The sequence below is a fragment of the Monopterus albus genome, unplaced genomic scaffold (assembly GCF_001952655.1).
Source record: "Monopterus albus unplaced genomic scaffold, M_albus_1.0 scaffold58.1, whole genome shotgun sequence".
Taxonomy (NCBI): Eukaryota; Metazoa; Chordata; class Actinopteri; order Synbranchiformes; family Synbranchidae; genus Monopterus; species Monopterus albus.
In genome coordinates, this window is record NW_018127938.1 from 1802925 (window position 1) to 1829396 (window position 26472).

Sequence of the window (26472 nt, forward strand, 5' to 3'; positions counted from 1 at the left end):
TATTTTAAATAAAAATCTGCAATGTAATTGACAAATAAAGCTGTCAAAATATAAAAAGTAAGATACTGGTCAACAATAAAGCATCACAAAATAAATGCTCAAAATGTGCTCAAATAGAGTGAGTAAATACTGTATAGCTACTTTCCTCAGCACAACAGGTTGCTTTGTTTTCAGTCCCATGAATGGCCGTATACTGGCTATCCTATATGGTAGAAGTTCCGGAGCTGCGCCTGAACGCATCACGGTGGGCTGTGCCGCGCTCCCATCTCTCAGCTCCACTCTTCATCCTTTATTCTCTATGCCGAGGAACGCAGCAGCAGCAGCGCGTCGGGAAATCGTCCTCAACGTTGTTGGTCTCAGCCATGAACAGTTCACCCTGACAGAGGCGCATAAATCTTTAGCGAGGATTTAAACGTAGCTGAGTGAACTCTGATTTTGGCAAAACAGCAAAAACCGACAGCCACGAAGTAAGACAGTCTCATTTTTACGCATTCTCACCTTCACCGTTTCTTAATATACACTCGTTATCATATTCGTCTTGTGAACTTTCACACTCCCCTGTCTGTTTCACACAGACGTGGGGAATTACTCGCCCACTTCTGCCAAACTGACAGCCTGACTGTTTTGCACTCTTGTTGATACATTTGTTTTCCACCCTCCTGTCATTCTGGCATTTAGCGTCCTTTCACGATACCTCTGTCTGCCACTGACGGCTGTGTGCCAACTATGGTATCCTGTTGTCTGACAGTGAGTTAACATTTTTAAAAGTTTTTATTCTCTTGTGCATTTCTTATGTTGAATATTTCTATTGAGAACGATTTCTTGTTGGTTTTTTGTGATCTAACCGACCCACACTCGTATTATCTATCATTTTCTCTTGTTGATGTTTCACTCTGGGCAAGTTGTCAGGAAGGGAAACGTCATGTTTATGCTGATTATCTAGAATCAAAAAAGAAAACTTGACAGACATATGTTGTTGCTGCGCTGCTGTGGCTAATGATGGATGGGAAACAAGCCCCAGCGCGTCTCTGTGCGCAGTCTGGCAGGAATGACTCGCGATGAATAGCTGGATTCCTTGGAAGACGCGGAGCAGAGGGGCAGAGCTTTCCTCACATATGGAAAATAGTTCCAGATGCCTTGATCCAGGTTAATTAGTTCCAAACAAGATGAGGAAAAAAAAAGTATGCAGCATTTAGATGAACAAACAGTGGGTCTTAGATGAGCTCTGAGTTGTGGAGCTGTATGGTGTGCAGCTCTTAGACAGTGAGCATCAAAGTTCTGACATCTCAGCTGTCAGATCTGTCAGTGGAGTCTGGTCTTTTAGCACAACAAAGGCTTCAAGATACATCAACAAACAAAATCTAAACAAATATTTGTCTTTTTAAAAATTGTGTTATTTGGCTACTGTAACTTTCCTCAGAGTAGTATGGTCTGATTATTTGAACATATTTTTGCAGTAATCCACTTACAAGAGATCATGAGCCTGGATTAGATGTACTCTTCTTGAGCCTTTCCTCAGTTCATCCAACCCTTCTCGTGGCTGTTTTCTCTCAAGAAAGGCTGAAAAGTTTTTATGCAAATAAAGGAGTCAGGATCCTGCTAACTCTTCTTGAACATGCATATAAAATCAGGTGTAAAACCTTTCATTGCAGACTGAGGCTAATACTGACATTTGTTTGAGCTTTTATTGAAACAGCAAAAGCAAAACTTGTCTATAAACACTGGTAATCAGCTACAAGAACCAAGTGACTGGTAAATGAGATCCAGCACTTTGTTACTGTAACCAATGGAAGTGAAATAATGTCCAGATGGAATACAATAACTACAATAATACAGCATAATTGGTTGAAGTGAGGTCTCAAATCTCTTTCAGCATTTCTCCTCACTATATAGTAAGTGCAAGAACACACACACACACATGCAGCTTGTACATGCATGTTGTGTTTGTCTTGCTCTAGCATATCAATGAATTAATAGATGTGGCCATTTGTGTAATATGTTGCCTCGCTGCTCTTTTTTAGCACCAAACCAAACAGAGGAGAGCTTTATACTGAAGAGAAAGTGTCAGTCAGAATAATAACATAAGTCAATAAGACAATAAATAGTTTTTGAGAAGAAATGATCAGACCTTTATGGTCATACATGTCCAGAAGAGAATGTAAGGTAGGATTTCAAGTAGAGACAAAAATAATCAAATAGCACATTGTTACCTAACTGTGGGTTGATTCTATCAGACATATGGTTGATGACCTGCAGAGAAAACAAAGAAGTGATATAGTCCAGCAGCTGTGAAGTATTTTATCAGTGAGATCTGCTTCTGAAATAGTATGTGCCTCGGAAATCCTTTGCTGTCATGCCACTTTGCAGTCTGTCTGGTTCTACTGTTGCCAAGGTTTTTAAGCAATTTGTATCATTTGCTCTAAGCCCTGTTACCCTTATTTATTCCAATCACAATGCAGATATTCAAAATAGACTTACTGTACCTGGAGCACTGCTTTTAATGCTCATGTGTATTATCACCACAAGAAGCTTCTGAAAACCTTCTTCTTGTCTCTTTGTCTTTATCTCCTTAGTGAGATTCACCCCAGCCAAAACCCAGCCAGGCCATGCTCATGCTCTGACTGCTACAATGTAAGTATCACAGTCTAATGTGGGATTACTGAGATGGTATTATTGAACTGACTTCACTGACAGTGAAAGCATGGATGTTTGGATTGATCATGGTGGGCAGTGTCCCTCATCCAATGAACTCTTCATTCTGCAAATAACATGAACATTGTCCAGCTAGCTCAACAGCTTTGCAATGTTATAATCCATTATATTATTACAATAAGACAACAGAATAATAAACGTGTCAGTCATGAAACTGTGGAAGTGGAATTGCTTTGTTTGTTGCCAGGAAACATAACTTGACCAAGCTTTACACTCACTGGCTGCTTTATTATGTACACCTATGTAATTGTATGCAATTCAATGCAACGCTTCCACCTTAACATCTGTGTTTCTGAAGCTCAAAATGTTTCAGTGTTTGGTTAAATTGTCGTAAATGTATAAATTGATTATTTATCATAGTTAAAGGTGGTGTTGTACTGGACTACATTATATTCAGAGGTGTTCCTAATATTCTGACCCTAACCTGTATGTAGCTGGGGACGACATAAACATAGAGACACAAGAGATGTGTCATTACATCTGTAGAGAAGTTGGTCCACCAGTTCTTCCATTGTACTGTTTTACTGCCCTGCTGGGTTTCTCACAGACAGACGCCTCTCACTTGTGTTACCTTTTCATTTGTAATCATCTTATTATTTAGAGATAATAACTTATTTTATGTTAGTAAGCATTGATTGTTATTCCTTTAAATCATGCAAAACCTGCAGAGTTCACTCTCATTTTCAGCTAATTCCAAATACATCACTCAGGGCAGAACATTGAAGGTCGAGGTGATAGTCCTGATTTTCATATTTCTGCATCTCAACCAGATGGATCTTACAAATGTCTACAGATACTATTAAAACATTAAATACTGAAGGCTTTAGCCCTTTATTTCCACCTGCGTTGTGTTCATGCAGCAGTCAACTTCCCTGATGCCCGACTGACTCAGTTTCTCTCTTCATCTGCGCTGTTGCTCTCTGTTTTATTTTCTCATAGTTTTCTCTCCACCCTATCTTTCACCATCTCTGTCCATCCATTCATTGCTTATCTTCTCTGTTTTCCTGCAGGATTCGGCCTGTAATGTTGTCAGTCCTGATGCATATTTTTCTGGTGTCCCATGGTGAGTTCATGGTCCAACACACCAGATGTCCACTCTTAGCTTGCAGCATGTTTTCTTCCAGCATGTTCCAGTTTTCCTTTATGTAAACAGATGAGGTTACTTTAGAACAGACTGATTCAAAATTTGCTGCTGCTACTACTACTAGTAGTAGTAGAATGTGTCTTGAGTTAGTCCCAAGGGATGCTATTGAATAATCTCAATACTTAAATGTAAGATGAGACAAGCAGTGTATTTGGACTATATCAGAGCTTAATTTGGGAATCATTTGTCAGGGATGTTAGAATCCTTCATGTCTGCATTGCATGCGCCACTGAATGTTTAATTTCTTCCTAAACACTGCTCTCTCATTATTCAACATTTACTCAACATTTTAAATGCCTGTTTTATACAGATGACACAATCTTGTATATTATAGCTTCTTTGCCAGTCTCCAACAGTACTGAACACAGGAGCTTCATACCAGTGTTGACACTTGAGTCCTTGGGATTTATTGTGTTATTGTGGGCAGATTTCTCTTGCGTATCACTTAGGTAGTTACTGAGTCCAAATCAATAACGTCCGTTTTTCACTAACAAGAACTTTGTGGTCCACTTGTGCTATTTTTTTAACTTTTGTCTCTGCGACACAGGCACAGCCTGCCATTGCCAGTCAGACGCTGTTAACTATAAAATATTAAACATGTACTGTAGAGTAGATGTCTCAGGAAGAACCGTTGATATTGTGAAACATTTTGGGGAACAGAAACAAAAATACAAAAAACTGTCTCAAAATGGTCTTCATTTAAACTGTGCACATGGACATGCAAGACATTTATATAGATTTTGTCAAATAAAGGGAAACATTACATTGCCACTGTCTACTTGTAATTATAAATACAGTACAAATTATTATTTTTTTCTCTCTATGTGTGTAAACTGAATTAAATTCTTTGCCTCTTTGTGAGCAGCGGCTCAGTGTTTGGAGCCTGAGCAGAGAGCCCCTATCCGGGCAGGTGTCCTGACCCTCCCGTGGCAGGATGAGCTATGCTGTGAATCACCTTCAGCCCACCTCACTGTAGAGGGAGGCAGCATGCACTCATCGGAGACAAACCGCTCCGAGTCAGACCTCCCACACTCTCCCCACTGCATCTTCAGGAACTCGACAACCCAATCACATCCTTATGAGCCCTCTGGCGGTAAGAAATTATTTAGCAAATTAATAATATCTATCATTCTTGTTCTGTAAGGTAAGTCACACATTTACCATGGTGATGCTGTGCACATTTGAACAGAAATGTTGTTCGGCTTGTCAAGACTCCTGTTTGTGGTTATAAAGCTGTTGAAACAGTTATTGCATAGAAAGTTATGAATTTCAATCCCATGTCTGTATTTTCACAAAGCCCTTCTGTAGCTATGTATTGCCTTATTAAAATGAACATCATGCTTCTTCAGAATGTTCCACAGCTCAATAACGTGCAGATGATAAGTTATGAGTTTTCTTTGACTAAAGCAGTGTGACCATAAAAAAAACTGACTCAGTCACTCATCCACTCAGTTTGCTCAATATCAAATATCACGAGCCAGACTATCAAACAGTTTAACAAACATCTTGGTGTATAGATAGTTTTTTTTTTAATCCAGGGCATTCACATGCATCTGTGCTACATCTTCCCAACATCTTCTGTCAGCAGTGCGATCATCAATCACTGCTAATGTGCCAGTTCCACTAGCAGCCATAACAGAACAAGCACCATGTTTGAACCCTTGTAATCTGGGCACTGTTTGCACTATAGGCAGGGGACATAGGCATAATTGTGCTTACGTACAAGAAATGCTGAAGTAGCAACAGGGTAGCAGTATGATGCTGCTGCTCCTTCTCATTGGAACAACCAGCAGGGTTACTGCGCCACAGTCTTAGTATTTTGCCTGGAGCTGCGTCACTCATCAGTGATAGAGGTGCCCCCAGAGATCAGTCTGGCAGCCTCAATACACTTTAATGGCTTTTAATCTGGTGTTGCTCCCAGCCTCCTGTCAGGGTGGCCGACTGTGTGAGTCCTGTGCTGCAATCGATTCACAAAATAGCCCGGCTCATGAGGATTCCCTGTTCCTTTCATCAGTCAGCATGACAAAATCAAACCAGCTGTTTTTGTGCCATTAGAAAGGGCAGTCTCATAGCAAAGAGAGAATTAAGAGGGTTATTAAGTTTAAAAAGCAAAGGGAGACCAGTTCAAGTGAGTCATACTTATAAAATGCTGTTGATGTTGTTAGTGTGGTGGTGAAGACAGAGATGAGGCCATACTGAGACACGAGGGAGGTGAGTAGAATGCGTTTGCATTGAGCCTTGAGGTGCTGTGATGCATCCAAATCACTGGTGATTAGATGAGACCTTGCAGCTTTATTTCAGAGCAGTGATAATTAAAGAGCTAAGCTAAATGCTGCTTCTCATTGCTTTATGAAGCCTTTTGACAGTCAAGAATGTGATTCAGCTCCTTTTTCACGCAAACAAGGTATGTTACATAAATACAAAACTTTCTCCTTTATATCCACGTATACAGTATATGAGCTTAATTTGGCAGACCAACTATATGTGGTAAATTTTATCCAAGTAAAAAGTTTGTAGAGATTTTCTGTTATAGATAACTAGGTAATTTAGTATGCATGAAGGCTAAGAAAACCCAGAACAGTTTAAGGGTTTTTAGTGGCAATCTGTTGGTTCACGATCCAACAACTATTAGCAACACTGCCATGAACATTTAGTATAGACATTCATGCTCTTAGTAGAGCAGCTAACATTGCTGTACACTTATAGTCTTATTCCAGAACTATTTCTCACATCTTAATTGTAATTATTTTTTGTAATATCAAAACCCTGAATTTAAACATAAATGGGTTCAGATTCGGAACAATGGATTCTTTCCAAATATGAAGTGCTAGAATGAAGTCTAACCTTTTTCTACAAGAGTAAAATACTAGGCTGGAGGAACCCTGGTACTATATTTTGGCTTGTAGCTGTAGTACAGTTCACTCATTGGCTGTGTTCTCAGAACATTAAGCCAGCTGTTTTTCTCTGAAACCTTTATTAGCAGGTCACAGCCATGTGGTGTAAGTGACATCTGCAGATGGCACTGACGCTGCTACTAAAATGCAAATGTAATTTCTTGCCAGGTACCTGTTTGGACATACTATGCAGAATTGAAAGCTGGGAAAATCTAACCTGCGATCTGCAGACCCACAGTCAGCCGACAGGTGTGCTGGGTGCAGGTCTTTTGGCGGTCAGCTTACAGCGTATGCTGTGAGTATGAAGCTCCACCCTCTTATCATTTCATTTCTGTTACACTTTTACCGAGTGTGTGAATGACTGTGTGTGTGTGTGCGTGTTTGTGTTTGTGAGTCTAATGTCAACCCTTCCCGACTGCACAGGGTGGGGTTAAGCATGTGTGTTGACTTTGATGAGCAGAGTGGAAGCTGTGTGATATCGCTCCGGTTCCAGGCTGAAGGATAAAGAGTTCAGTTCAGTTTAAATCAGCATGGAAATGCACCTCTATAATATAAACTCTGAAGTCAAATGAAATTGGCAAAGAGAATGAACGTGATGTCAGCTAAGTCGATGTAGTCTTAGTTGACTTCATGTTAAGCAAAATTTTATCTCACTTCATAATAATTCAACATACTACAAAACATAGTAACTTATAACAGGCTGTCTTCATGTTTCCTTATTATTTGGACATTAAATGTTATTTTTTCATTACAATACATGATTTAGATACTGATAAATACTGAAAATTTGGATAATTTTACTGTCTACATTAAGAGATCAGAGATAATAAAGTGATTTATCTGTTTCCAGGTCTGAGAAAGAGGACTCGAAGGTAAATGACAGGAACACTGTTACTGATAATCCTGTTGTTTGTGAAGCAGAGGACTCCTTCATGTGTTCAGTTGCACTTGACACTACAACAAGCTTTGTTACCATGGTAACCATCAGCATCTCCAACGCTGTAGGTCCACCAGTTTTTCTGAGAATTCCTGGCCAACCTGGTAAGAAAGGGTGATTTTTTTTTTTTTTATCTCATACTTACTAACACAGTTGCCTTCCCACAGGAACTCAATTAAAACATCTAATAATCACCATCATAATTATTTATACATCAATTTTGAATCAGCTTTTAATAATCAGAAAGGAGGAATTCACTGTTGAAGAGGGGGAAATGCCAGTTCTCTCCAAGGACTGTAGGCTTTGCAGTTGATAATAATTGTTAACAAATTCCCCATCTTAAAAGAACAACATTTGTCCCTGCCCTCTCATCTGACACGTAGGAGCGTTTCCTGAATTAGCACATCTAGCGGTGGCAGTAGGTATGCCACAGCTAAACTGTTAAAAATCGCATTTGAAAAACAAATAACTGACCTATTTATGACAGTTCTTTGTTGAATGTTTAGTTAGGTTTAGGCACAAAAACAACTGTGTTAAGTTTAGGAAAAATCAGGGTTGAGGTCGAAATAAGTGCTTCCTTAAGGTTAGAGGACCTTTGTTGTCATGGTTACAGTAATAAACATGTGGTTTTGGCTATAGATCGTGGTCAAGGTTAAAAGAAACACGTTTAGATTAATTGAAATGAACAGTGTTAAAGTTCTATGTTTTGTCAACCCATCTGTCCACCTCATTCTCAATGTGCAGACTCTGTCAACACAAACAATATCAGCTGAGTTCCTTTGCCTAAAACCTGTCCTTATCAATTTCATAATGAATGTAAAGTGTTATGAAATTATTTATTAGCCATTAATTAAGTTATTAGTTACAACTTATAGCCCCTTTGATAAAGTTTTCCTAATTAGAAAAAGGCCATTTGAAGGACTCTCAAGCAGAAGCCGAAAGGCCTCTGGGAAAATTGAAGCTTTTAAATGTTAAGACAATTAATATACATGCTGGTATTTTAAAGTGATTGAGTGTATGACCACACTCAAATGTATCTTTCTTTGGAATAAAAGGCTTAATTGTTTATGTGCATTACAGTAAGTTATCAAAAAAGCATGTCCCCAGCAGTCACCTGTTCTCAAATTATTGCCATTACAGTCAGTAACAGCCCCAGAATAAATTCAGCCATGTGTGAAGATGATGAAGAGGTGCTTAATGCTTAAAACAAAAAGTGTTTTCCAGGGACAAGCTTCAATACGATGAATCTGGACAGATAAGGAGAAAGAGTTGTGTTCAGTTGTGATTGGCAGACATGACTAGAATACAGCTGAAAGCGGCTGAGCCACAGCCTTGAGTGTGTGTGTGTATGTGCAACCACGTCTGAGCTGTGAGATCTCCACAGTGATCGACAAGGACTTTCCATGCTGTGTTTGTTCAACCAGACCTCTTTGATCAAATAAACTGTCAGAGCAGAACAGAAGCCGAGTAGTAACTATATGTTGTCCAGATTGGAGCAGTTTTATCCTTTACCTTGACTCAATTTAATACGGTGTCATGGTAACTTCACCAAATGACTTGTTTTTTATCAAACTAAATAAATATTGACTTTAAAATATGAGGCAAAATAAAGCAGTAAATATTCACATTAGAGAAGATGGAGCCATCCGTGTATTTGATTCGCTTACTTGAATTACAGTATTAATTCATTATTAAAATCAGAATCAGCTTTATTGGCCAGGTGTGTTGGGCACATGAGGAATTTGACTCTGGTACATGATAGAATAATAATGATTTTATTTTCTCTCGGTCAGCTAATTGAGTAAGTGGCAGAGCAATTATTGCAGCTGTAATTAACAGTGCAAAAACTACTATGGATCATGTCACTCATGTTGCTTTTCTTTTTTTTTTTTAATTGGGGAGTTGTGAAACTACAGTTCCTGGCATGCTGTAGGGGACACAAGCAGGAAGTGTAATGTTGCCATGGAGACAGTCAATTAGCTGGGGGCTACAAGTTGAGTCCTGTTTTTTCAGCCTTTATGTATTTACATTTTGATGGGTTTGCATCATGAAAAGCCATGGTGAATTAACAGACAACCACCACCACTGAGCACACTGAACACTGTGCAGGCTGATCTCAGTGTGAACAGTCATTTGCTTTTATATTAGGAATGTAATAAGTGTTGCTTCACCTTTAGTTACATGGTCAAATTAATCTTTCAGATGAGTATAAAAAGTTTGTTTCTTGGATGTGAATACAGTCTGAAATAGAGATAGCTGAGCTATTACTAATAACGATGAGTAAGCTCTCCTTTCCCAATGTGGCATCTTTTTGGTTTTAAGAGACTCAGTTATCTCTGGCTGTATTTGTCATAACTGACTGAACTGGAGCAGCTGTTATCCAGGCTGCTGCGCTTGTCTCACTTTAGTAATTGAACAGTAAATATAAGTCTGGCTCCACACCTTTGAAATCCTCTGGAAATGGTTGGCCCTATACACATAAATTTCACGTGATATTAAAATTTCTATCTATGCAATTTGATTCAGAATTCACTCATTGCTATTTAAGCTTCATATATACAATATGTAAACACAGAAAGGTGATAAGAGGTTGTCATTTATGCCAAGCAGAGAAATTAAATTATGTTGTTTATATTTTTCATAGACTGCACCCAAGAGGTAATAGATTCATTTATTTAATATTGATAATCCTGGCATGAGAACTAGAAGACTATTGATCTTTACTTCAGCAAGATAAGCATAATGTTGCCTTCAGTTGTACAGTGCTGCTATGTGAAATATTCTCAGAGACAGTAAATAATTCCACTATAAATACTAAGAAATAACATACATTTGGAATTGAATGGCTTCAAGACTACAGAGGGAATCAAAATCCAATAGAGACAGAGCCTCAGATGTTGTACTTTAAGCCATACGGGAAAATGTAATAACCTCATTTGATTTGCGGTTGTTATAATACTACATAGGGTCTAGTAACGGTAACAAAGTGGTATTATTGTTGTAATAATCTGATACATATTGATACTGCTGTGGAACATGTGGTACCATATCTGCATATGTGCTTCTATTCTTGAGATGATCTGTTCTTCTACAGAGAAACCGAGTCCCCCCGTCAACCTGTCGCATATTCAGACTATTGAAGCAGAACTGATTTTACACTGGGACGACCCATCTGACTTTGATACAGGTCCACTGAGATATGAGGTCCGATATTCTGCTAACACCTCTCATTCAGCCTGGCAGGTAAATACTACACAACCCTGAACAGGCAAACAATACATCATTTATAGGGTGGAAAAAACAGCAAACCCTCACATTTTGGAAGCCAGAACAATAAAATGTTACAGCTAGAAATGAAAAAAAAAGGATCTTGAAAAAGCTGATGATTATTTGTTAAAATTCGTTAAAGGACGACTTGTTTCACTTGCTGGAATCTGCATACATTGTACAGTTACTGTATGGCTCTGGGCCAGTTTTGTGATTTGGTGAGACAACAGATTTGGATTCAGTCCTCATTCTCAGAGAAAACACATGCCTTCTCGAGTCCGATTCCCTGTCTGATGTCTCCAGATGGTGTCTGCAACTGGAGAGCCCAGACTGTCTTTGGATCTGAAGCCCAGGCTGAACTACACCATCCAGGTTCGCTGCTCCGGCTTGGACGAGCCTCCACTGTGGAGCGACTGGAGCGAACCTCACCACATCTATTTGGACAGTAAGAACCATTTCCTTCCAACTGTTTATGTTAGAGACAGATAAATGTAGTAGAAACACACTCTTCAAAAGACAGCAGTTAACCAAAATAGAGATTGTATTTTTGGTCATTCATGGCTCTAGGGATGGCAGTTGTGACAGGTCCACCACTGCCATCCAGACTTATCAGGACAACTATCAGATGGATTCTCATCACAGCTTGTATGGACATCTGTGATTCCCTGGCTCATCTGACTATAAAGTAAATTTCTTACTGATACTCACAGTGACCAGATGATGGATCATAATGACTTTGGTCACTTCCCTTTAAGTACAGATTAGCTAAACTAAGATAATTGTATACCTCTTCTGCATCAGTTAGCATTTAGCTCCAAGCATCACTGTACCACAGTACATCCTCTGGTGTGACTGTAGACTGACTCTTGTTTATTCAAAAGTTTGATCAGATTATATTTACAACCTGCAGTTTGGTTTCAGAACAAACCATTTTTAGAGGACTACCTACCTGACTGACTGACAGATTAACGTTTGCTGGTGGTTTTGGTGATATTTTTGAGCAGTTGCAGATAAAAGTAAAAACATATGAACATTATTATGAAATAGCTAAAGGCATTGTGCAGTCTTTTGTATACAATACGCTCTACAGATTTTTTCAAAAATATTTACAGTAAATCTAGTCCTACTTACCTGGATAGCATTTTGAAACCAACTGCATTTTCTCTAAGACGTCCTGCTGATGAGGACTCATGACTCAGTGAGATCGATTCAAACATGCTGACCTCAATTATCTCTCAGGTCGTGCATTCATGTCAGTGCTAAACTATTAAAAATGAGTCAAAGTCATTAACCTCAGCCAGTAATGAAGAAGTCATTTCAATATGCCTGAACAATAGCACTGTGAAGCTGAGGTCGATCTCATGGTTAGTGACAAATCATACTCCAGGTCACAGCAAATCTGTTCACGGAGCTCAAAGTGAAGCAGCCGTCCAGTTTCATGCACTAATTTTTATGATGAAACTAAGAATTTAAACTTTGGATTGTTTGCGCACTACAAATGACCCTGTGTAACACCAGTGACAGTGAACTGCTAATGGTGGCTGGTTGTCACTTTGTGCTCTCAAAATCAGACTGCTAATTAAAATGTTAACGACAGTCTCAGGGCTCTAAACAGCACAGCAGACTATTTGAATGTAGTATCAGGAAGTGTTTAATCATCACAGGAGTGTGTGTTTACTCTACCTGCTTTTAGAAATGTGTGTGTGTGTGTGTGTGTGTGTGTGTGTGTGTGTGTGTGTGTGTGTGTGTGTGTGTGTTGCTGTTATTTACTGTGGGCTGCTCTTTGTGTGTGTGTGTTGCTGTTATTTACTGTGGGCTGCTCTTGTGCTGTGTATCACACCATGTCTATATTGGGGTTAAAAGATTGTGACGCTCAACAACCAACCAACCACAACAAGCTACAGTGATGGCAGGAAGTTTTACAATAACAGTACAGTAAATAAAATGAAAAGTTATGACAGTAAAATATATATACGAACTATACAAACATCTTATATAAGGACACATGTACAGAGTGTCAGCTTTGACAAAGTGTGAACACTGATGAGGCATGAAACAACATTGTCATTTAGCAGAAAGTTTTCTTTTGTTGAGCTCTTCAGATGTTTTGCTTATGAGTCACATTCCTTCTTTTGTCCTTGTTTTGTTTTGTTGGCTGCATCTGAGGAGGAGGTAGCTCAGTATCAGACATCACACCCTCACACCCAACAAATTTTATAAGTTTTCTAAATCCTTGAGAAAGTTTTTTTTTCTTTTGTAAAAATCCACACTGAAATTGTGTATGAATGAGAATGATTCAGGTGTTTGTTTACTGGTTATCTAACTTTTTTGTCCTTTGTTTTAAACTTTTGCAAAAATCTGATTTCTGTGAGCATTGTTAAAAGAATTAGAGAGATGCTAGTTGTTACAAAATGTTTTTTAAAAACCAAACCATATCCTATGATTTTTTTTGTCCTGTATGTGCAGCGGTTAGCTACATCCCTGAGAAGGTGGTAGCACGACCGGGGGAGAATGTAACAGTGTACTGCGTATTCAATGACCACAGCATCAATGCCAGCACAGCCATGTGGATGCTCAACTTCCAGCAACCACTTCACCACAGCCAGTACCACCCAGTCAACCAATGGGTAAGAAAAAGTCTCACCTTCCACGGCATGTGGGAACATTTCCAAAAAGCTTCTGTAAATGACTTCCTTGCTTATATTTTGAAAAGTACAATTTATTTTAGTAAGTTAATAGATTTGACTTTTCCTTTATGCAAACCAGGTCAGCCAGATCACAATGCGTCCTTCAGAGACTCGGATGTATGACCTGCTGCAGTGCACTCAGGAGTGGACCATCCCTTACAGCCAGATCTATGTAGAGGGTGAGGCTAAATATCATGTACCACTGAAACCCATTACTACCACCAGTGCTTTCCAAATGTAACACACCTATACCCTCTGTATAAGGTAAGGGCCCTGAGTTCGATTAACTCACAGTAACTGTAACTGATGAATCTTAAGTCAGTAATAAACCTCTCTACATTATATGCCCTTAGGTCCTATGAGTACTGTATACAATAACCAAACACATATTAGAGTTAAAGTTTCCCAATTTACTCAACAAAAAATCAGGGTAAACCATAAACTACAGCAATCCCCTTTAACTATGTCTGACCCTTTTTCCTGTAAGACACACATGTCAATATTTCAAAATAAACACACCAATGTAGTGGGCCCACACACCACACTCTCTCTCCACCAGCCGGTATATACATTGAGATTTAACCCTGTTGCAGGCCTGATGGACACTCAGGTGCGCTGAGGCCAAAAATTAAGCAGCCGTTTCACTCATAAGAGCCAAATAAAAGACGGTACCTTACTTAGTAGTTCGTAGTCCAGAGACTGAAGCATTACCTCCTCCATGTGTCCACAAGAAATGGCAAAAGGGTCCCAATGGCCCTCCAATGGCGTAGTAGTCACAGGCACTCAGGTCCAGGTGCAAGCAGTAGTGGGAAAGTCTGGAGTAGTGGGCTCTGTTGTACGATCCAACTGGTCACTTGTGTAGCACTGTCTCTGATTCCAGGTCGGAAAAGATAAATCCAGTCTTGGGAGTAAGCCGAGTTAACTATACTACCGATACCAACACTCATTTAGCTAACGAATGCTAACAAGTTAGCTAGGTATGCTACGAGGCTAGACATGATAACACTACACAACAGCAAGACAACTCCATGCAGAAGAACATCCAGTCATGTACTGCAGACTTGTAGGACAAATATCTTATAGTAGAACCTTAAATTGACAATCTAAGATACAGTCCACATACTAACCTTTTCGTCTCTCATTCCCTCCCTCCTCTCCTTTTTTCTTCTTCTTCCCTTTCCCTGGGTGTCACTACCTTTACCAATGGATGACCAATGATGATATTTTACACACCACACTTCCTTGAACCTTTAAAATAACATGCAATAAATCCCCATAAAGCTTTTAACTTATTTATCTTATGAAATCAACTTATTTATGGTAACCATTGCTCAAAAGCAACAAACCTTCTAATGATGTTTAACTGTAATACATAGTATTTTTGCCCAGGTTACACAAAGGAAGAAAGACAGTTTATTTACTGTTTAACGAATGGATGCTGTAGTGAAAGCACTCAAAGTCTACTTTCCTTTTAAAAACAGGAAAGTGTGATGACATGTGACAGTACAACACACAGAAGCTATTGTGGGTGAAGGTTGTTTTTATTGTCCCTAAACCTGAATATCTCTCTGCTTCATGTTCAGGGGCTTCCATTGACATAAACTGTGAAACCAATGGTGATATTGATGCTATGGACTGCAGCTGGAAGAGTACCCAGTGGACTAAACCCACATTTCGATCCAGGTAAGAATGTAATGTACGGTTTTTGTTTCTTCAGGTAAAGCGGATCTGAATACCTTTTCAAGTTGTGGCATTGTTCATAAAATGTTAGATCAACACTCTGAACTGAACACACTGTACTGAACACTCCCTGGAAATACTTGTGTCCAGCCCTGCACAGTGTGAAGTGATACCAGGAAGTTTTTTTGAACAGAAAACTACAAGTCAATATTATCAGTACTTCTGACCTCAGAACAATAGAGTCTCTCTCCCAAAACTACAGAATGACATAATGTTTGTTTTATAGCTCTTGTTACTCACTGCAGAGCGCTTTTGGCAAATGAATTTCACTTCTTGCCTATGTTTTATTACTCCTCTTGAATTCTATCTCCATGTGCAGGCCAAAAGTTTGTGTTTGTGCAATTGGTCCACATAGCAAAATGCACCACAGTGCTTGGAAACCATCAGCGTACTCTGCCAGAAGGCAGACCCTCGATCTGAAGTATGAATAGGAACGCATGCACATCCATAGTCTGCCTATGCAAGAGGGTATACACAAAGTATGTCTAGCCCTTTAATTGTAAGTATAATCCCAGTTTAATGCAGCTGGAGTCTTATGTTCATAGGTTTAGCTATTATTTATATTAGTAATCATAGCATTGTACTCACCAGATTAATTATTAATTGATGAGATCTGGGAAGTCCAATGGGACATGAACCACAAGCAGGTCATACAGGTTGTAAATAACATCTCTGGATTAGCAGGTTTTCATTAGAAAACAAAGTCAAATGTACAAACAGTCCAACTAACTTCCTGGTACAACTTTGACATAGTTTGCACAATCCCAGTTTTCACATTCACTGACATTATATTGCAGGTATTGCACTCAGTTGTTCTCGTGAATAATGCCACACATAGTTGTGTCAAGAATAGGCAAAAAAGGGGAGAGGTATTCAAACCCTGGCTCCTGTCTCACTTTCACACAGCTGGCCAGTCACAGCGTGAAGTGGGTCAGTTATCAGTTTCAGAAGGTTACAGAAATGGTCACACGAGCACATCCCTCTGAAACTGATCAGAATCAGAATCAAATTTATTGGCCAGGTGTGTTGAACACATGAGGAATTTGACTCTGGTACAGTGGCTGTCAATGTGCGTGTGCAATTTTCAATGTAGACAAGTAAACAAGATAAGACTGAGAGAACAAGAAAAAGGAATGTGCATTATAAAAACAAAGTGTATATATATATATATATATATACACACACATACACACATACACACACAGGATCGGTGACATGGGACACCTCTGACGAAGGCCAACACTAACTGGGAACATACTTGACTTCTTGCCAAGTATGCAGACACAACTCTCACTCCAGTTATACAAGGAACAGATGGCTCAAACCAACAACCCTGGTACCCCATACTCCCCACAAGATCCCATGAGGGACCCTGTCATAGGCCTTCTTCAAGTCCAAAAAAAGCACATGTAGACTGGATGTGCAAACTCAGAAGATCCCTCCAGTAATCTTGCAAGAGTAAAGTGTTGGTCCACTATTACAAGACCATGATGGAATCCGCATTGTTCTTCCTGAATCTGAGGTTCGACATCTGTGATACCCCAATGATTGGAGCAATCTCTCCAGTCCCGCTTTTTAAAAATGGGAACAGCACCCAAGTTTGCCAGTCCTCAGGCACTGTCCCTGTCCTTCTTGGAACATTACAAAGGAATCTGACATATTATACTGTTAGCAGCTATACTGATGAGGTTGTGTAAAATGGAGAGAAAAGGAAGAGGAATGACCCTCGATGTATTTTGTATGCCAGGTGGGCTGACCTGCCTTGTGATGTGATGGAGGAGAGGGAGAGAGCAGGTGAGGAAGTGGGGGAGATGGGACCTGCTTGTCCCCATAAAGCTTTTAACTTATTTATCTTATGAAATCAACTTATTTATGGTAACCATTGCTCAAAAGCAACAAACCTTCTAATGATGTTTAACTGTAATACATAGTATTTTTGCCCAGGTTACACAAAGGAAGAAAGACAGTTTATTTACTGTTTAACGAATGGATGCTGTAGTGAAAGCACTCAAAGTCTACTTTCCTTTTAAAAACAGGAAAGTGTGATGACATGTGACAGTACAACACACAGAAGCTATTGTGGGTGAAGGTTGTTTTTATTGTCCCTAAACCTGAATATCTCTCTGCTTCATGTTCAGGGGCTTCCATTGACATAAACTGTGAAACCAATGGTGATATTGATGCTATGGACTGCAGCTGGAAGAGTACCCAGTGGACTAAACCCACATTTCGATCCAGGTAAGAATGCAATGTACGGTTTTTGTTTCTTCAGGTAAAGCGGATCTGAATACCTTTTCAAGTTGTGGCATTGTTCATAAAATGTTAGATCAACACTCTGAACTGAACACACTGTACTGAACACTCCCTGGAAATACTTGTGTCCAGCCCTGCACAGTGTGAAGTGATACCAGGAAGTTTTTTTGAACAGAAAACTACAAGTCAATATTATCAGTACTTCTGACCTCAGAACAATAGAGTCTCTCTCCCAAAACTACAGAATGACATAATGTTTGTTTTATAGCTCTTGTTACTCACTGCAGAGCGCTTTTGGCAAATGAATTTCACTTCTTGCCTATGTTTTATTACTCCTCTTGAATTCTATCTCCATGTGCAGGCCAAAAGTTTGTGTTTGTGCAATTGGTCCACATAGCAAAATGCACCACAGTGCTTGGAAACCATCAGCGTACTCTGCCAGAAGGCAGACCCTCGATCTGAAGTATGAATAGGAACGCATGCACATCCATAGTCTGCCTATGCAAGAGGGTATACACAAAGTATGTCTAGCCCTTTAATTGTAAGTATAATCCCAGTTTAATGCAGCTGGAGTCTTATGTTCATAGGTTTAGCTATTATTTATATTAGTAATCATAGCATTGTACTCACCAGATTAATTATTAATTGATGAGATCTGGGAAGTCCAATGGGACATGAACCACAAGCAGGTCATACAGGTTGTAAATAACATCTCTGGATTAGCAGGTTTTCATTAGAAAACAAAGTCAAATGTACAAACAGTCCAACTAACTTCCTGGTACAACTTTGACATAGTTTGCACAATCCCAGTTTTCACATTCACTGACATTATATTGCAGGTATTGCACTCAGTTGTTCTCGTGAATAATGCCACACATAGTTGTGTCAAGAATAGGCAAAAAAGGGGAGAGGTATTCAAACCCTGGCTCCTGTCTCACTTTCACACAGCTGGCCAGTCACAGCGTGAAGTGGGTCAGTTATCAGTTTCAGAAGGTTACAGAAATGGTCACACGAGCACATCCCTCTGAAACTGATCAGAATCAGAATCAAATTTATTGGCCAGGTGTGTTGAACACATGAGGAATTTGACTCTGGTACAGTGGCTGTCAATGTGCGTGTGCAATTTTCAATGTAGACAAGTAAACAAGATAAGACTGAGAGAACAAGAAAAAGGAATGTGCATTATAAAAACAAAGTGTATATATATATATATATATATACACACACATACACACATACACACACAGGATCGGTGACATGGGACACCTCTGACGAAGGCCAACACTAACTGGGAACATACTTGACTTCTTGCCAAGTATGCAGACACAACTCTCACTCCAGTTATACAAGGAACAGATGGCTCAAACCAACAACCCTGGTACCCCATACTCCCCACAAGATCCCATGAGGGACCCTGTCATAGGCCTTCTTCAAGTCCAAAAAAAGCACATGTAGACTGGATGTGCAAACTCAGAAGATCCCTCCAGTAATCTTGCAAGAGTAAAGTGTTGGTCCACTATTACAAGACCATGATGGAATCCGCATTGTTCTTCCTGAATCTGAGGTTCGACATCTGTGATACCCCAATGATTGGAGCAATCTCTCCAGTCCCGCTTTTTAAAAATGGGAACAGCACCCAAGTTTGCCAGTCCTCAGGCACTGTCCCTGTCCTTCTTGGAACATTACAAAGGAATCTGACATATTATACTGTTAGCAGCTATACTGATGAGGTTGTGTAAAATGGAGAGAAAAGGAAGAGGAATGACCCTCGATGTATTTTGTATGCCAGGTGGGCTGACCTGCCTTGTGATGTGATGGAGGAGAGGGAGAGAGCAGGTGAGGAAGTGGGGGAGATGGGACCTGCTTGTCTTCAGGTTCGATCTAGACAGAAGTCCTGCACCATCCAGCCTCTCAGGATGAACTGCTACAGGCTGTGGCTGGAGGTGCCTTCCAGGCTGGGTCCCATCAGATCCAAACCCATCTATCTGTCACCCATAGATCACGGTGAGCAACACGGATTCTCGTGTGCACCATATCACAACTACACAGAACAGAGAGCTACAGAAACTTGGATTCAACAACCCCTCCAGGCTTGTATCAGCAAAATGCCTTTCTGCACAAAGCTCATGTCTCAGCTCTTTTATAATATTTCAGTCACTCACAAGGCACGGATTCAGTCACTAAGAATTAAACAACAAATATTATACATTACCGCTTCTTTTTGAACTGCTACAGATAGAATACTTTCTGGTCAATCAAAAGTGAACTGCTAATTGTTGTGACCTGTTATGAAAGACCCTTTGCATGTTGCATGTTTTAAAAATAAAAGCCTGATGAAGTATTTAAAAAATAGACTGTAAATTTTCTCCTGTTTAGCTGAGATATTCTAGAGAATCTGGATTATTTAAATGGAATGTGTTTCAGTAACCAGTTACCTGTGATCATGTGAATCAGATGTTCTACAACAGCTGCCACACCTTGTGTTTATCAGACATCATCATCATAAAAATGTGTGAAAGTTTTGTGAGACAAACACTGTTGGTCTTCTTCCCCTGCAGTGAAACCTCACGCACCCACTAGTGTGAAGGCAGTGAGCCGGAGCGCTGGTGTCCTGATGATTACTTGGGAGCCCCCATCTCTACCGGTCGAGGGGCTGCAGTGTCAGTTTCGTTACTATTCACCATCTGCTGTCAGACCTCAACCAGAGTGGAAGGTGAGCTTGTCTGTTAGCGTAACCACCACAGGTTTTGTCTGAAAGTTTGGCCTGGTACTATGGATTGCTGACCTTTCTGTGAAACCTGTTATTCTAAATATTACCTAAATATCAATTTGCATGTAATCAGCAGCAGCTCCAGGCCAAGCAGGACTAAGCTGTCGAGAACGGCAAGAAAATTCAACAACAACAAAACAAGAGAGATGTGACCTCTGAACATTTGACTTGCCACCAGGAGACCTTGCTTCCAAAACAATGTTTATTCTGCTGTGTGTTCAAAAAAATGAAGAAATTAAATGTTGGGTCTGACTTCTCAATGTTGATTGCAAACATAGAAGGATTTGTAACTGAAAGATGGATGCTTGCCACAGAGTACTTCCAACTCTCTACTGTTCATTTGTTTCATATTTTATTCTGAAAACATGACTAGGGTGACCTTAAATTAAGAAACCTATCATTCTGACAAGGGTAAGAGGAACAGGAATGAAGTTAATCAAAATCTAAAATGACTGAGGATACTTTGAAATGGAATTACAGTAGCTTGTCAGTTTGACATGAGCTGATACAAGCCTGCATGACTCTGTTCCTTTCCTCTGATTAAAAACATTCCACTATAAATAATCTCGTCTTACCAACATTCACTAGAAAACTATGTGAAGCATGGGAAAATAATTTCATCTTTCTTTGGGTAGAATGGCTAGATAAATAAAAGAGATATGATCTTCATGGATCAGATCTTTTCAATTAATAATATTTATTGTTTCCCAAAGATCTGTTTAATTCACTGAGAAAAGTTTCATGCGTGCAGGTCCAGAGTCCAGTGCGGATCCCGTGGGCGGAGATAGTTGTGCCGGATATGTGCCATGTGTATGTGGTGCAAGTGCGCTGCATGCACACCAGCGGCACCGGTTACTGGAGCGACTGGAGTGACTCTGTCTACTCAACAGTACAAAACAGCAGAGGTAGAAAAACACCATTAATTTCACTCCTGAACAACATTTCAGAAAGCAGTAACCATTTAAAATAACATCTGGCCTTCTGATTTTAGCTCTAATGGAAATGGTGCACAAACACCACCTCCATCACGAAGAGAAAGACAGAGGTACTGTAAATGATGTCATGTGACATACTTGTCTTGTCCTCAGCTCCTGAGCGTGGCCCTGATTTCTGGAGGATTCTTCAAGATGATCCATACAGAAACCAGACTAATGTGACTCTGCTGTTTGAGGTACACAAATGAAAATATTAAACATATAATATAATCTAAAAGTTAATTCTGATTGATGCCATGCTTTGCTTTCCAGCATCTCCCAATATCAGCGGACTTGTACTGCGTGGATGGATTTGTAGTCCACCACCAGACCTCGAGTGGGACTGTGACAAGGGAGGAGATTGAACTTGTGTCATCCTACAGCTTCGAGTGGAACCAGGGTTCCCACACAGTGACAGTGGAGGCCTACAACAGTCTGGGAAGCTCCGCTAACAACATCAACATGACGCTGGAGAGACAGCCCAGACGTGAGTGAGCCAGGAATCAAAAAGGAAGATTCGGAAATCACTCACGCCATGACATTTTTCAGCAGTTAGCGCATGATAGTTAGTGGTTTTGTCCACACCACTGTGGCCTGCACTGTTAGTATCAATTAAGTTTCATTCAATTCATTATCATTATTATTTTACTTTATTGGTAGTGCAGAACCAATCTAAATACAGTGTCAGTGTGATTATACTGAGCTGATTGAGTTGTTAAGAATTTAACACATTTGCTCAAAAGTGAAAGTTTGATGCTTCTTTATCTTTGAGTAAAGAAGCACCATTATTTATGGACAATTTTAAAGATGAAATGAGTGCGAAAAAATATTTACCAATTTAGATCAATAATCATTAGCTGTGTATTAAACAGAAGTCGATCTAAAATGATTCATAAAGTGCATCTTTTGAATTGTAATAAACAAGGAAACAAGTGTGTCCAAATACGAATACAACACATACATATGCCACAAAACAATTATAAATTTGGTTATGTCCCAGTCACAAGACTTGAAAAGTTCCATTGTAAAAAAAATGCACAGGTCTACAAAAGCAAGGTTAAACTCAATGGCAAACAGTTCCCCAGACTTTCACAGATGCACAATAAGGCAGTGAGTCCACTAGAAACAAAACTGCTGAAGAACACATCCATTTGTAAACAAACTTGTCTTGTCTTGTAATATACCTCCATGGCCAGTTTCCTTCTGCTGTGCCATGACAGACAAAATTACGTCAAAGCTTGGGGCAGTAAAGCCACTCATTTAATTATTACACTGTGTTCCTGGGGAGCCATAAAAGTCCTGATGAGGTCGTCCTGCCATTAGTGTTAGTGCACTATTAGAATCACTCCAACAGACGTAACCAGCTTTATTTTTAATGATAGTACTCAGTATAACATATAGAGATGTTTGTGTGGAACATCACTCTTATTAGTCATAATTCAGAGAAAGCTATTTTTTGTTTAACTGGGCAATTCAAAATGCTTTTCCGTGAAGTCATTGTTTGTTCTGCATTTTCTCGTTTGTATTCTGGGAATGTGTGTTTTCGCTGCTATTAGCTGTTAAATTAGCACGACAATAAATTGGCCAAACAACTGATGTTGACATTACAGGGTCACAGTAAACAATTCACATCATTTTTATACTCAGCAAACCAGTCAGGGACCTGTTGTTCTTCGTGTGGAAGCATTTGCAGTTGTTATATTTCTGCATTAATTTATTCTGTTTTTTACCCTTTAATTTGTCACCTGAGTGTTTTGGTTTTCCAGCACTGTCTCTCTGCTCTCTTCAGCACTATTTTTAGCCACAGCAGCTACTGTAGCTCTACAGTCCCACTTTATCCTACCTGTCCACTACCAAACAGGAGACAGATTGGTGAACCATTTAACTGCTAATGAGCCTGATAGCTCCCCTGCCGCTGATGAACTGAATATTGTAGATTTATTAGGTGTACAGAAATATAACAAGGCTAATGAGGCTTGACAGTATATCTGTTGGATGTGTAAACTTCCACATAACTGATGCGTTAGACACTATTTTCCACAGCGAACCATCAAGTGAGGGAACACCTCAGAGGAATTCTGTTAATCATTCTAGTAGACTTACTAAAAAAATTTTCCTTGGGTAAAGTTTACCCAATTTTACCTTGGGTTTTTTTTGTTGAACCTCTGCCTTGCCTCCGTCCTTTCCTGTTTATAGGGCGCTGTGTGCGTTCGTTCCATGTGCTGGTTATCAACAACACCTGTGTATCTCTGTCCTGGAGCCTACTGGACAACAGCTCTGTGCCCCTATTCATGGTGGTCCAGTGGTTGCCACAGAGGCAGCAGGACTCTAATCATCACAAAGGCCAGAGTGGAGAAACATGGGCCAGGCTTCCATATACTGACTATTCCATCTATCTAAGAGGTAACATGCTCTCCTATGCTGTTATTTTATTTCTCACTGTGACTGTTAAGAGTTTGTTTCTATAAAATTCAACTCAGCCTACCTACCTTGTAACTGTTTTGATGTATGAGGACAGGTGATTTCTTTGGTTCTGAGGAATATGCCTTCTACTTGTACCCCGTGTTTGCTGAGGGAGAAGGGGAGCCGGTTTACACTATTGGTATGTTCAGGAGTATTTATGTACTCTGTTCTCTTGTAACTCATGATCAAAGTGTTGGTCTGCTCTCACTGCATTATTACTGTAGGTGTGATGTGTATTTTACACCTGCTACAGCCACCAGAGGAGACCCTGCAGCCTACATGATGCTGATGATCATCTCCTTCCTTTCAATCATCCTGTTTGTCACACTGGTCCTTTCACAAAACCAGTAAGAGCTCCTGTTCAGTAAAAGGCTTCATCTCTTCAATGAGATGGAATTCAAATAAAAATCCATTAAATTAGAAATTACACTGAAATTTACAGTCACATAAATTTAATTTGTATGTTTTGCAATCAGGAAGGTTGCATACTTTGCCGCACCCACAACCCTACAATGTAAAGCTGATCCCATTCATAGCTTTTAGTGTTTTTAATACTACTGCAGAAATATTTTATCTTGCAAAAGAAACTTTACTGTTGACATGCACATTTTTCACATGTAATCTTGTTCTTTGTCTCATTTCCACAGCATCAGTGTACACGGATTTTTTTTAAGCTTTAAGAGTTGAAAAATGAAGGTTTCTGGGTTCAGTCTAATTTAGAGATCAGAGACAGTGACCATGAAAAGTTAGCAGTGTGACATTACACTTGACGTAAGATGATGGGAGAAGACAGGCAAGAGAGCAGTGAAACAGTGATTCGATGGTAAAAGCAGATCTACATATGTGCTGCATTTCATTTTCAGGATGAAAAAGGTTGTGTGGAAGGAGGTTCCCAATCCAAACAAGTGCTCCTGGGCTAAAGGACTAGACTTTAAAAAGGTAAAATAAAGACTGATTTGCCATCAACAGTTTTTGTTTTGCTGTTTTTTGAGCACCAATAGAGAAACTGAAATAGCACCTTTTATTTTAATTAAATTAATTTAGGCTACTTATACTGAAAAATAACCTCCACTGCAGCACCAGTCTTCTGCCTCACGTTGTGGTTTTGCGATGTTGAGGTACTGAAGGGACTGAACTCCTGTACAGTGCACTATGAATGCTGTCATCCGAGTGGTTTTCATTTTCATATTTAGATGATATGAAAGGTCAGAGTTGTCTAACCTGTCATCCAGCAATGTACAAGATACATACAGTATGTAGACACCTGTAGGCTATTATATGGGTAGTTTACAATGCTAACACCATTTTTCCAATGTCTGTGATGTCCCACTTTGTATTTAGTCCTTATATATCGGCTCATTATCTGAAGACTAATGGTAATTTTATGCGCTTTACATCTGTTTTTGCATCTCTTTCTAGGTAGACACACTGGACTGCTTGCTCCGGCCTTCAGAAGGCCTGCCAGCCTGGCCGCTGCTGCTGCCCTCTGAGAACATCTCCGAAGTTGTTATAGCAGACAAAGCTGACCTCTCAGCTTTGACTACAGCCTTGGTCCAAACCCCTCTTGTGTCTCTGACCCCTGATCCTGCCACTGCTTTAGCTGTCTGCCTTCCTCTAGGGTTTGACTCAGAGGTCGACCAAACCCAGTTCATGGACAGCGAGGTGCTCCTGGGTGGAGCTCCTTCCTTTGCCCTTAACCTCGATGCTTTACCCAGTCCACACCCAAAGATAGATGAGTTCCAGCCAGCTAATCCTTCAGCAGACCAGCCCCCAGGCAGCACTGACACCTCTTCCCAGTCTTCAGTAGCATACGCTACCGTTCTGCTCTCTCATCCAAAGCAGGAGCAGCAGCCCATTCATCGCCACTATAAGGATGGTAGTGGCAGCAGCTCCAGCGATGAGGGTAACTTCTCAGCCAACAACTCTGACATTTCTGGATCTTTCCCCGAGGGCCTGTGGGAGCTGGACAGCTGCCGAGGTGGTGAGATGGAGGACCCGCGACACTCGTGCTCCTACAACTCTGTGGAGGAGCTTTCCGAAACATCAGAACATGAAACCAAAGCAGAGGTGAGAGAAGAGAAAGACTTATATTATCTAGGCGTGGACTATCCAGAGGAGGATGAGGAGAGTGAGGAGGAGAAGGATCAGAGAGAAGAGGACACAAAAACTGAGCTGCTTAAAAATGTAGCTTTGAACAGAGAGGACTGTCATGTGGAGTTACACCCTTTGCTCAGCCCTGAGGGTTTGAGCGAGCCCACAGAGCTGCTGTCGGTGCCGATATGTGGCTTGTCCCAGCTGTACCTGCCTCAGTTCAGAACTGTTCCATGCACAAAGAAACTACAAGAGAGCAAACCCCAGCTTTGACCCTCACACAGACTCCATTAAATCTATTGTGTTGTGTGACTGCGCCATGGTTTTGCATTTACCGGGGGGGGGGGGGGGGGGTGTTTCTGTCAAAAACTATGATGAAAAATATTCATTCATTCACCTGTTTTTCAGGATGAAAAAGAAAGTACAATTAAATAAAAAGTTATTTACTGAATGTACAAAATGTACATTCAGTACATTCTGTCTTTTGGTTTATGAATCATATTTATTTACTATCTATCTAGAAAATTACGCACAAAAGCC

The 26472-nt window shown here is 40.0% G+C and overlaps 1 protein-coding gene across 1 annotated transcript; it reads left to right on the forward strand.

Annotated features, from left to right (window-relative positions):
- Window positions 1–291: 291 nt before the first annotated feature.
- On the forward strand, window positions 292–26268 carry lepr (leptin receptor). Its single transcript, XM_020602810.1, has 22 exons — window positions 292–467; window positions 679–747; window positions 2574–2631; window positions 3723–3775; window positions 4722–4949; window positions 6919–7045; window positions 7601–7791; window positions 10782–10930; window positions 11258–11399; window positions 13421–13581; window positions 13721–13820; window positions 15225–15324; window positions 19424–19638; window positions 20193–20347; window positions 21156–21309; window positions 21493–21575; window positions 21652–21865; window positions 23575–23781; window positions 23897–23980; window positions 24095–24188; window positions 24705–24780; window positions 25261–26268. Coding segments are annotated over exons 2-22 (3537 nt in total). The 5' UTR covers window positions 292–467; window positions 679–746; the 3' UTR covers window positions 26206–26268.
- The last annotated feature ends 204 nt before the right edge of the window (window positions 26269–26472 follow it).

Bases quoted from the DNA above. Each gene is read 5' to 3' on its own strand.
- lepr (XM_020602810.1), top strand. The intron at 4,950-6,918 runs GTAAGAAATTAT...ATTTCTTGCCAG, and splicing joins TCCTTATGAGCCCTCTGGCG to GTACCTGTTTGGACATACTA. The intron at 19,639-20,192 runs GTGAGCAACACG...CTTCCCCTGCAG, and splicing joins TCTGTCACCCATAGATCACG to TGAAACCTCACGCACCCACT.